Source organism: Glycine soja, chromosome 16 (assembly GCF_004193775.1).
Source record: "Glycine soja cultivar W05 chromosome 16, ASM419377v2, whole genome shotgun sequence".
NCBI lineage: Eukaryota > Viridiplantae > Streptophyta > Magnoliopsida > Fabales > Fabaceae > Glycine > Glycine soja.
The window spans coordinates 14,575,228-14,587,697 of record NC_041017.1 but is presented as its reverse complement, the minus strand read 5'-3'; the positions used below and the strand labels follow the sequence as shown (position 1 = coordinate 14,587,697).

General features: G+C 30.3%; 1 protein-coding gene across 3 annotated transcripts; it reads left to right on the top strand.

Annotated features, from left to right (window-relative positions):
- Positions 1-200: 200 nt before the first annotated feature.
- LOC114389341 (probable LRR receptor-like serine/threonine-protein kinase At5g48740) lies at positions 201-8,010 on the top strand. 3 transcript variants are annotated; one of them, XM_028349990.1, is made up of 16 exons: positions 201-549; positions 1,064-1,604; positions 1,900-2,351; positions 2,455-2,566; positions 2,661-2,729; positions 2,948-3,016; positions 3,094-3,162; positions 3,378-3,449; positions 3,584-3,652; positions 3,731-3,966; positions 4,043-4,248; positions 4,894-5,020; positions 5,158-5,226; positions 6,114-6,303; positions 6,555-6,687; positions 7,626-8,010. In XM_028349990.1, exons 1-16 carry the CDS (start codon positions 474-476, stop codon positions 7,842-7,844), a joined length of 2,709 nt encoding a protein of 902 aa, XP_028205791.1. In that variant the 5' UTR covers positions 201-473; the 3' UTR covers positions 7,845-8,010. The 3 variants fall into 3 exon arrangements, with proteins under 3 accessions (XP_028205791.1, XP_028205792.1, XP_028205790.1); XM_028349991.1 differs by having other exon boundaries at positions 2,449-2,566; positions 4,894-4,993; XM_028349989.1 differs by having other exon boundaries at positions 202-549; positions 2,449-2,566.
- The last annotated feature ends 4,460 nt before the right edge of the window (positions 8,011-12,470 follow it).

Genomic DNA, 12,470 nt, shown 5'->3' with positions numbered 1-12,470 from the left:
TAATATCAATTCCTTAAATTAATTATTTTCCTTAATAAATATAAATTAATCAACAATGTCTTGTAAAAAATACCAAGAGAGTATTAGTTTGTGCTAACATTGAGGAAACAAAATTATATAACGGTACCCACTTGCCAATTTTCAAAGACTCAGTAACCTTTAATCATAACATCCGCTACGCACTCACTCATATTTCATCTTTTCCTTTCTCCTTCCTTTATACTTCAACATAGCTTTCTATCACTAATAATAAGTTCACCCTAACAAACAAAGATCCGTTCTAAATTTCCACTCCTTTTCCCTTCCTTCAAGCTTTGTCCTGCATTTTATTTTCATCATTCTTCTTTACTTCTAGAAATGATTATGAATCATTTCAATGTACAACCTTTAACACTATTTATTCATTGATAGATTTTCTTATTATCTATAGTTAAGAACAAAGAGATAATAGGCATCAGAGTGTTCATGACCTCATGGACTTCAGGGATGCATGGGCTGGCTTCTTTCTGTTTTGCAGCTTCTGGCTTGTCACTTTCTGTGAACAAGATGGTATGTCTATAATTCTCTATAAAATAGTACCATTTTTTTAGCCTCATATTTTTTTATGGAAAATTAACTAAAAAATTTCAGTATCCTATTTCCTTGGCCATGTTTGTTTTCACATATATACTCTTTTGAGATCATTCACTACATTAAGTCTGAAGCTGGCTTCCTTTTCTTCAAGGCATTATTCTCCATTTGGTTTCATATATGTTCCAGAAGTGAAAATGATGAGCATGATTTTAGCTTTGTGGCAGTACTTAAAAGTAGGACATTACCTGGTAAATGTTTTCGAAATGCAGTACTGGTATGCCAAAGGTTACTCTTTGCATTTTCTCAGCATAAGGAACTTTTGTATTTATGTTGTTTTACACTATGATTGATGATTCCATTATTTGAATATCAAAGAAATGACCAAATTTCTTAGTAAAGTCAACCTTATGTAGTTCCAAATTCTCAGATTTTCTCCACCAAAACAAAAAAAAATTTAAAAAAAAAATCCTCTAAGATTTTCAATGGACAGGTTTCTTGAGTCTTTCTTGTGGTGGAAGAACCAGTTTCAGGGATACATCTAATATTTCATGGGTACCAGACACCTCCTACATAACCACAGGCAAGACTACCACCATCACTTACAGTGATGACTCCTCCGCATTGAACATCTCAGCTCGCTTCTTCCTGAATTCCAGAAGGCGAAAATGCTACAGAATACCAGTAAACAATTCAACAACTTTGGTTCTGGTTAGAGCAACATTTTTGTACAAGAACTATGATGGACTTGGGAAACCCCCTAAGTTCTCTGCTTCTATTGGGACAGCTATTGCTGCAACCATAAATCTTGCTGAATCTGATCCATGGAGTGAAGAGTTTCTATGGACTGTCAACAAGGATACACTGTCATTCTGCTTAAATGCAATTCCAAAAGGTGGTTCACCTGTTATTTCTTCCCTTGAAATCAGACCACTTCCTCAAGGAGCCTACACAAATGGCATGGCAGATTTTCCTAATAAGTTGCTTAGGAAGAGTTATAGAATTGATTGTGGACACTCCAATGGTTCTATAAGGTAAGAAACCATAATAGCATCCCTCTTTCATTTGAGAAATGCTAGTAACAAACTCTTTAACACACTTTTTTAAACATACACTTTATTATTGGTTGAAATTTATTCGAAATCATAAAATTTTGTGGATCACACTTCTTATTTAATGAGTCTCACTCATGATTTTATAGTTTTCAATAAATTTTAACTAATAGTAGAGTGAGTGTGAGAAAGAGTGTGTTGCTAGCACTCATTTCTTTCATATCGATATTTGTTGTGGTTAGCCAAGGTTGTAAAGTTTTAGCTCTATAAAATACAGGTATCCCTTGGATCCATTTGATAGGATATGGGATGCTGATAGAAGTTTCACACCATTTCATGTTGCAACTGGGTTTAAGATTCAACTTAGCTTCAAACAGTCTAGTCTTGAGGAAAAACCACCACCAGCTATTCTTCAAACTGGGAGAGTTTTGGCTCGAAGAAATACGCTGACATACAGCCTCCCTCTTGATGCATTAGGGGACTACTACATCATCCTCTACTTTGCTGGAATTCTTCCTGTCTTTCCCTCATTTGATGTCCTTATAAATGGAGAACTGGTAAAATCAAACTACACAATAAATAGCTCAGAAACCAGTGCTTTATACCTAACACAAAAGGGAATTGGCAGCTTGAATATAACATTAAAGAGTATCAGCTTTTGCCCTCAGATCAATGCATTTGAGGTTTATAAGATGGTTGATGTTCCATCTGATGCCTCCTCAACCACAGGTTGCTCTCCACCTTGCCTTAGCTTACAATTCGTTCTCTTTTCCAATAACTACCGTTTGTTTCATTTACTTATTCTTTTGCTCAACTTGAATTCCAGTTTCAGCATTGCAGGTTATTCAGCAATCCACTGGATTGGATCTTGGATGGCAGGATGATCCATGCCTTCCTTCCCCATGGGAGAAAATTGAATGTGAAGGAAGCCTTATTACATCATTGTATGTGCAGTCAATACATTTTTTTTCTTTGCCTTTTCTCAATATACTAGTTTTTTTATTTCATTGGAGATCTAATATCAATGACATTTTTCAGGGATCTTTCAGACATAAATTTGAGATCGATTAGTCCTACATTCGGTGACTTGTTAGACCTTAAAACATTGTAATTTTCTTTCAACTAATTGGAAATCATCCATGTGCCTGTTTGAGTCAGCTTATTTAGGAGAAATAATCTATTTTTCTTTCTCATCTTCTGGGGAGAGCTTTCACAAAATAAAATGATTATTTCTCCGAATACAAGTGTTTTTAAACATGTACTGTACTGTATATGTTTCTGGTATTCAATTTCTTATGTCCATCTTTAACCTCATAATTTATCAGGGATTTGCACAACACATTGCTTACTGGTGAAATTCAGAATTTGGATGGCTTGCAACATCTTGAGAAACTGTAATGCCTCCAAAGAGCACGAACTTGAATGTTGGTTTTTGTATAAAGTGAAGGCTAATAACTGCTCAACTTTTCAGGAACCTGAGTTTCAATCAACTAACATCCATTGGTGCAGATCTACAGAACTTGATTAACCTTCAAATACTGTGAGTTAGTTACAATTACCACATGCTTTTGAAATTCAGGGAGTTCAGGGCTCTATATGAACTTGGAAGTCTTAACACATACAAAATAAAACTTGAACCTTTATCTATCTTTTATCTTTTGAATTTATAGCATTGTCTCACAAAGGTGATATTAATCTTACATTACACTTCCCTTTTCTTCCCCTTCATGAATTTCTTTCCCTTTATATGTGAAGAGACTTGCAGAACAATAATCTAATGGGAGTAGTGCCTGATAGCTTGGGAGAGTTAGAGGACCTCCACTTACTGTAAGCAAGCATCAGAAAAAGTAGCTTAGAAATTAATGAGAACCTTTTCTTCTTTTTAATTTATAATTTCTTTTTTTCTGTTTTGTATTGTATCCTTGACAATTGACATTAAAACTGTTGTTTTCAATCTGCAGGAATCTGGAAAACAACAAACTACAAGGTCCACTACCACAGTCTTTGAACAAAGAAACGCTAGAGATCAGGTATACAAATAATGTACTAATCTGCAATCTCCTTAGTATACAACATACATGCTAATTAATTCCTTGATCATTTTGCAGGACATCTGGTAATTTGTGTCTTACCTTTTCCACAACATCATGTGATGATGCATCATTCAGTCCTCCAATTGAGGCACCACAAGTCACTGTAGTTCCTCAGAAGAAGCACAATGTACATAACCATCTAGCAATCATATTAGGCATAGTTGGAGGAGCCACACTGGCCTTTATCTTGATGTGTATTTCGGTATTGATATACAAGACTAAACAGCAATATGAAGCCTCCCACACATCAAGTATGTATATTCTTTGACATCATGCATAATTATCTTGTCATGTCATGTGTTACACTGATATCCTAGTGTCTTTTAGGGGCAGAAATGCATATGAGGAACTGGGGTGCTGCAAAAGTCTTTTCCTACAAAGAAATCAAAGTAGCTACAAGAAACTTCAAAGAAGTCATAGGAAGGGGCAGTTTTGGATCTGTTTATCTTGGAAAACTTCCAGATGGAAAATTGGTGGCTGTCAAAGTTCGGTTTGACAAATCTCAATTGGGTGCTGATTCTTTCATCAATGAGGTTCACTAACTGAATTTCTCTCACATGCAGTACTGCATGCTTCATAAGCATAACTAAGCTGAGTAATACCAAAAATGTGCATAATGAAAATTGAGACCAAGGGTCATCTCCTAGCCTCCTAGGAGTTACCCCCAAAAATATAGAGTTTTTCATGCATAGACTGAAATGAAAAATAGTGTCTAGTGTAAGGACGAAATTTTTAATTTAATCATTTTGAAATAAATAATTTTGTCTTTCTCTTGGTGTGTGGCAGACTTAACAACCACACATGTAGTTTTTATACAGCAGAGATTAGTGATTTGTTTCAGACATTAAAAGTGGTTTGCCCACCATGACCTTTATTGGCAGCTTAAAATACGCTCTCAATCTATAAGTAATATTGAAATCATTCACATTTTTTTAATATTGAATTAAAGAAGTTAAATAATTAAAAGTACTTGCTTAAATTAAGTTCAACTAATATGCTTCAACTTTTCCAAACGCTCGGCCTTCATCAAAATTCTCTATTAGCACCTATAAATATATGCTTGCTTCTCTAAACTTTTGAAAGATGTGTGTCACATGCTGATTCTAATATAAAATGCTCTTTATCCCTTCTTGTTTTCACATGCTGATTCTTTCTCCAACATCTACTATTGTGCTTAGGTTAATCTTTTGTCAAAAATCCGGCATCAAAATCTTGTATCTTTGGAAGGATTTTGTCATGAAAGAAAGCATCAGATATTGGTTTACGAGTACTTGCCAGGTGGATCCCTGGCTGATCACCTCTATGGTACTAATTGGTTAGACACAAATTTATTTATGTCTATTATAAACCTTTTGTATCATCCTATCATGTCTTCCAACAATGCAATCAACATGAGAGTTCTCTTTTTTTTGGTGTAAAACATGTGAGTTCTCTTCCATTAGGTACAAACAATCAAAAAACTTCCTTAAGCTGGGTTCGAAGGTTGAAAATTGCCGTTGATGCAGCAAAAGGTACAACATTAATTAATTGAGTTCTTAAACAATAGTATTATATCATATTAAAACAAAATTTTGTCTCTAATATGTACCCAAAAAACAAAAATAAAGATTGTTCCTATTTTTTTTCAATATTCACTAATTTTAGTCTATGATGCAATATGTGTCCATTATTTTAATTCCTGACCTTATTTTTTTAAAAGGAAAAAAAATAGTCCAGAAATTAAAATAACGAAAACATATATATTACATGATAGACTAAAATAAGAAAATATTAAAAATAAATCATTTGTCCTTAATTTTGAAAATTTTCATTCACGTAAATCCTTTTGTATTTTTTGTTTTAATATATCAATGATTAAAATGAAAAACATTTTCCAAAATCTAAGAACTAATGTGAAATTTAATGAAATAAAAAAACTAAAATGATCAATATATACAATATTAGATATTTAAGTGAGCTAATCTTATTTTTTTTATATAAGACATCTTGAAACCACCTAAAAATGAATTAAAGTAATAGATTTAAATATAATTATAATTATTGTAAATGTAACAAAAATTTATTTTTAGACCTTTGTTTTTTTTAAATTTAGTCTTTATAAATTTATTATTTTAAATAGTCTCTAGGATAACGTGACATGTATCTAATTATGTAAAGTCATGAACTACTCAAAATATCACATGGCAAATCATGTTTAAATGAATATAACATCATCATTTTATAATAAGATAAAAATTAAAATTGCCAATTTTTTTACTGGAATTAAAATAAAAATTCATCGTATTTATAAAGACCGGCAATCATATTAACAAAATTAGAGGAAATTATGGAGTACTATATTACATATTAATGCATCGTGTAAATTATCTTTCTGAGGCTCTCTTTCTATGTTGTAAAGGATTGGACTATTTGCACAATGGAAGTGAACCACGAATCATACACCGTGATGTCAAGTGCAGTAACATCCTCTTGGATATGGATATGAATGCCAAGGTCTGTGACTTAGGTCTCTCTAAGCAAGTAACTCAGGCAGATGCAACTCATGTCACCACTGTTGTCAAGGGCACTGCTGGTTACCTCGATCCAGAGTATGTCCTTAAAATTTATAAATATTTAAGAATGTCTTTAATATCTGAAAATATAACATTTTTTTAAATTATACTTCTTTGATTTTTATTTATTTTTGTATTTATTAGAAACTAAAAGAACATTCAGGCACTAAAGAATTAACTTTCATAAAAAAAATTATAACAAGAAAAAGTCATATTTTAGGGATAAAAAAATTCATTAAAGCCATTAATATATTAGTGGCTTTTTGCAAATTCATTTTCATGTGCAGGTATTATTCCACTCAACAATTGACAGAGAAAAGTGATGTATATAGCTTTGGAGTTGTTCTTTTGGAACTCATTTGTGGAAGAGAGCCATTGACTCACTCTGGAACTCCTGATTCTTTCAATTTGGTGTTATGGGTAACACTGCATTCCTTTTATTGTTTGAAAAATGGACTAAAACCAATGGTTATTGTTAAAAAATTTAAATCAATTCAACCCAAAAGCTTGAGCAATTAGGAGAAGATATATGCATGTTTTTTGTATCTCTAACATTCCACCCTAACAAAAAGAGGTTTGGGTTTGAAAGGTGGCTCATACATAGATTAATTTTTCTTAATATGAAAAATTAAATTATTTCATGAAGAATGGGAACAGGTATCATGCAATCAGAGTAATGATATTCATGTAACAAACATTCACATTAAAAATTTATGCTATTATATGAAGCCATACATAATAAATTGAAAACCTACTCAATGGTCATGATAGAATTCTTGTACATGTAATAAAGTGGCCGCAAGAATGTGACACAGAAATTGAAATATATGAAATATGATTAAAACTAACCCTCTGTTAGTGGTAATTTCTGAGTTAATTTATCTTTCAAAGTCCTAGACAAACTTTCTAGCTCCCCTGGATCAATGGGTTAATCAGAATGACAAGCATTAATTGATCAATATTTTATTTATTCCTCTTCAATTAAGGCAGCACCTAATCAAATTTTCATTACAAGACTTTTTAGTTAAGTGTTTCTCTCTTTAAAAAAAGGTTAAGTGTTTCTTTCTTTCCTTAATATGTCTAGAAACTTTGCATTGCATTTCATGTTAGTCTACTATTGTCCCTTTTTCACATGTTTATTTTTATTTTTTTCTTGGTAAGCTAAGAATTTTATTGATATAAATAGTTGATCTTAGCACAGTCACAAAAAAGTAAGTTAATCTTAGCACAAGTTGTGCTGATACTAGAGGTATACAAAACACCAACCAATTTTTTTTTTCTTTTCAAAATTAACTATAGTGTACAATACTTAGTGGTTTACATTTTTTTTTTTTTTGGTTCATAATTACCAATTGCAGGCCAAGCCATACTTGCAGGCTGGTGCATTTGAGATTGTGGATGAGGACATAAGAGGAAGCTTTGATCCCTTGAGTATGAGGAAGGCAGCTTTCATTGCTATAAAGTCAGTCGAGAGAGATGCATCACAGAGGCCATCTATTGCAGAGGTACTAGCAGAGCTAAAGGAAACCTACAATATTCAGCTCAGATTCCTTGAATCTTGTCAAAATGAGAACTGATTTACAGTTACACATGTTAATTTATTTGTCATCACAGATAGATAAATATTTTGCTGAATACTAATACTTACTGTTGATTGTCAAAAAGAAATAGAAGGAGAAAGAGAATTATTAACCTTGTCATTTATACTGATATTTTATCAAAATATTATAATGAAGAAACCAATATATATTATATATTCAATCCAATAACTATTAGATGATAGAGTTGGACTCCTGTAAAAAAAAAAAAGATGATAGAGTTGGATTGGTATTTGATCCTTTTTTTTCTCTAAAATATAGGAATCATCCCTTAGTTTAATTTTTTCTTCTTCAATAAATTGGTCTCTTAATTTTTTAAAGTTCTAAAATAGTCCTTTGAAAAAATTTATTATTATTTTTATTTTCTGACACAATTTTAAATCTATTATCGATTAATTCAAGATATAATATTTGTCTCATTAGATTGACATTCACTTATATGAGAATCATTTATTGTTTGAAACAAAAAGACAATAAACATGATGAAAATTAAGTATAAAATAAACCTCACGAGCAATTGAAAAAGTGAGTCTGATAAAAAATGAGTCTTATTTTCAATTTTTTAGTTTCTGATAAGAATCACTTCTCATGAAATTTTAACCTTGTTTATGTCTCTTTGGCTTTTTACTTCTCATAATTTTCATGTCTATAAATATAATTGAATAAGTTTCATTCCTTTAATCAATAAAAAAAAGGTTTAAAATTTTGTCCAAAAATCGTAAAGTATAAAATTTTAAAAAAAGATCATTTAAAACATTTATAATTATGAAACCAACTTGAAAAAAAAAAAAAGGAACATTTGTATCTTTTCTTTTTTTCCTTTACGGGGAAGCAACTATTTCCCACATTCTGAAATGGAAAGAAAGCAACAAAAGGGTGGGAATAGGCAAAAAATTACAAGTACTTGACCGTTGACACCCTTTTTCAATAATAATGACCTGCAAAATTGACAGACCTCGGAATTTTGTTCGCAGCCAAAGATAATTTGGCATAAATGAAACAATGGAAGTTTTAATTTGACATGCAAGCCATGTATAACTTAGCAAAAGTGTACTCCTATCATACCAATTCATTGGGTTGGACTCTTTCATTAAGAATTCAACAACTTGAATCATGGTTGGATAGTCTTTGTAACAAGCATGGTTAATCTTCTTACTGCCTCCCTGAATTTGTCTCCTACCTAATATCTTGAATTAGTCATTTAATATTTTCTTAAGGTGTGTAGTAGGAGAGAAATTTTTAATTTAGGTTGGAAATTCTAATTTTTCATGTTTGGTATCTATTTAAAAAAAATAACATTCTTGAAAAATGATATTTTTTTAATTTTAATTATTTTTTACAAAATAATTTAATTGGGGAGATGAAAATATTACTTTCTTAAGTTAATTTTTCTTTTAATAATATAAAAAAATATCATGTTATTCTTATTAAATTAAGGTAATCAGTAAAAGTATCATGTAACTTTTATTAAATTAAAATAACCAGTATCACGTAACTTTTTTATTCTTAGAAAACTCATCTAAATATTCATAACAATCAACCAAACAAATTTTATTTGTTCCAAGACAATATCATTCTTAGGATTCATATTCCGAGGGATCATGAGAATTTATATTCCTAAGAATCATGATCTTTGGGTATGAAAAAATTACCCTCCTACCAAATGTCTCCAATTAAAAATATATTTAGTTTAAAATAGAAAAATGAAAGAATAAAATAAAAGTGGAGAGAGAGAAAGAGAGAGAGAGAATAGAGTAATAGACAAGATGATTATGTAAATTGTTTGTTAGGAAAGAAAAAAAAACTTTACTTTTCTTTTCCATTGTTTGGTTGTATAGAAAGTAAAAGAGAAAAAAATTATTTATATAAAATGATATATTTGCAATAAAATAAAGAAGTGTGTATAAATAAAGATAATTTAGCCTTTTATAATATCACTCATCATGTCAATCTTCTTTTCTTCCAAAAACCAACACCATAATTAGTTAGGGTGTCACTTTTTTCCCATTCTTTCACTTTTTATGATGTTTCAAGCTGTACAAAAAAGAAAGGGAAAAAAAAAGGTAAATATTCATTTTGGTCTCAAAAAGTGTCAAGTATTGACAGTTTGTTCCTTGAAAGATAAAAAAAATTGAATTTAATATTTGAATATGCAAAAAATACAATAAATTAGTCTTGCAGTTAATTTTTCATCGTTAACATTAATGTTTTTGCCTATGTGGCATGTGACCTTCCCATGAGACAATACATGTGTTCAAATAGGATGTCATGCGATTGATTATAGAACAGGACTGATATATCAATATGTTTTTCATGGACTAAATTATTAGTATTGAACATTTTATTTTTTATTACAACACTTTCCCTCCATTTAAAAAAAAAGTGTTGACAAATTAATCATAAACATTAGAGTTTACTGTCATTTTAGTCCTTCAAAGATATATCTGATTGACAAATTAATTCATGAAAAATAAAACACATAATTAAATAATCTCTACACAACACACTTGCATGAATGTAAACTAATATTACGACTATCAAACAAGAAATTCAATACAACGAAAAACAAAACATTGTTAGACATGTGCACTTGGAGGTTGGGATGAAATTGACGTTGTTAGAATGTTTATTGACGTTATAAGAGACTACACCATACTTTATGGATTGGGATATTATGTGGGGGGGAAATGATCACATTAGAGGTAGAGCGATTTGCAAACAAAAAGGGGTGTTCACTAGAGATTTTTTAAGTGTTCAAATTAAATTGAATCAAATTGTTCGTAAATCATCAAATCGATCACAAAAAATCAATTAAATAAAAAATTAAAAAAAATTGAAAACTTAAAAAATGGCATACTTTTTTTTGCAGTTTGGTTTGGTTCTTAGTTATTGTTATAAAAAATTCAACCAAACCACATATTATAATTATATTGGTTTTATTATTGTATGTTTTGCATTATATAACTCATATTGTTTTAAATTTTTAATAATTAAAGTATGTGATGTATAGTGTACTTCTTTCTATAATAAGTTTTTAATATTAGATATTTTGTTGTGATAATTGATAATAAATATTAGATAATTTATTACATTACTTTACTTTATAACTAAGGTGCATATTATACTTTCATTAGTCAAAAAAGGATGTAGCAATATTCTTAAAAATGATGTTAAATATTAAGTTATGCACAATTTATTATTATGTTACAAAAAAAAGTTTGTAATATTATTTTTTAATAATGTCAAATAGAAGTAAAAAACAAAAATATGTTAAACAAATTTTAATGAAAAATAAAATTTATTTTTAAAATAATATAACATAATAATTATGTAAATTTAGTCAATAGATTTTACACTATGATAATAGATTAAAAATAATGTTATATTTAAATCGAACCGCATCTTTATTTTATGTTTAGTTCACATGATTTTTTTTATCTAAAAATCAAACTAAACTGCACTACAAATACCCTTAGGAGAGTTATTGTGCATGGACCAAAGTTAAAAGATTTCAAATTAAAACCTTTGCGGAGGAGCATAATCGTGGTAAGGTCTTCAAAAACAAGCAAACTATTATGAAATGGGTGACCTAAAAGTTGGCTCATAAATTAAGAGTTCATCCAAGTTTAACTCATATTGAGGCACATGAGCATAGAAAAGAAGACTATGTTCTACTCATAAATGTAAGGAAGATGTTTAGGGCTTTAAAATAGGCTAGATTGATGACAATTAGAGTTGAGTTTCCAGTTTGATAATAATAATTTGAATTTGCATCCATGTAAGTGTGTTGTGTTTAAGATTATTTAATTAGGTGTTCTATCTTTCATAAATTAATTTGTCAGGAAATTATATCTTTCAAGGACCAAATTGATAGTATGTTGTAATGTTTAAGAACTAACTTGTCAGCACTTTAGTATTGTAAGAGAAAGACAAATAAAACTCTCAACGCTGACGATTTAGTCCATGATAAATATACTGACAAAAACCTCACGCATAGCAACACAAAATGTTACTACTAAGCTGCGACCCTTGACAGCGCATATACTTAATATACATATATTAATAGCAAAGAAAATATTATTTTTTGGTGGGACTAAAGCAAGGACTTCGGCCGCCTTACCCTTGAATCGGTCCTGCGAAGAAGAGTTAACAATAGGACTAATTTGTCGCGTTTTTTGTATAGTTAGGAATTAAATTTGAATTTCTCATCTTTCAAGGACTAAATTGTTAGCATTTGATACTTTTTGGGACCAAAATAATACCCGGAAAAGTACTGTTTTCATTCCTCTATTATCATTCCGTTTGTGATTCACTGATTCATGCGTTTCAAACTTACACAAAAAAAAAAAAAACTTTTGTCCGTTTTTAACTACACTACTAGAAAATACACTTTCAACATCGGTTATTTAGAACATTCTACATCGGTTCTAAAACCGATGTTGAAAGTGACGATGTTGAATGTATGAATGTTAACATCGGTTTTGGAGAACCGATGTTAACATACATATGACAGCATCGGTTCTCCAAATACCTGATGTTAAACACAATGAACAACAGCAAAAAAAGTGTATGCATGATGAACGTTGACATCAGTTTTCCAGTAAA

Bases quoted from the DNA above. Each gene is read 5' to 3' on its own strand.
- LOC114389341 (XM_028349989.1), top strand. From the start codon at position 474: ATGGACTTCAGGGATGCATGGGCTGGCTTCTTTCTGTTTTGCAGCTTC. The intron at 2,352-2,448 runs GTTGCTCTCCAC...CTTGAATTCCAG, and splicing joins TGATGCCTCCTCAACCACAG to TTTCAGCATTGCAGGTTATT. The intron at 6,304-6,554 runs GTATGTCCTTAA...TTTCATGTGCAG, and splicing joins GCTGGTTACCTCGATCCAGA to GTATTATTCCACTCAACAAT.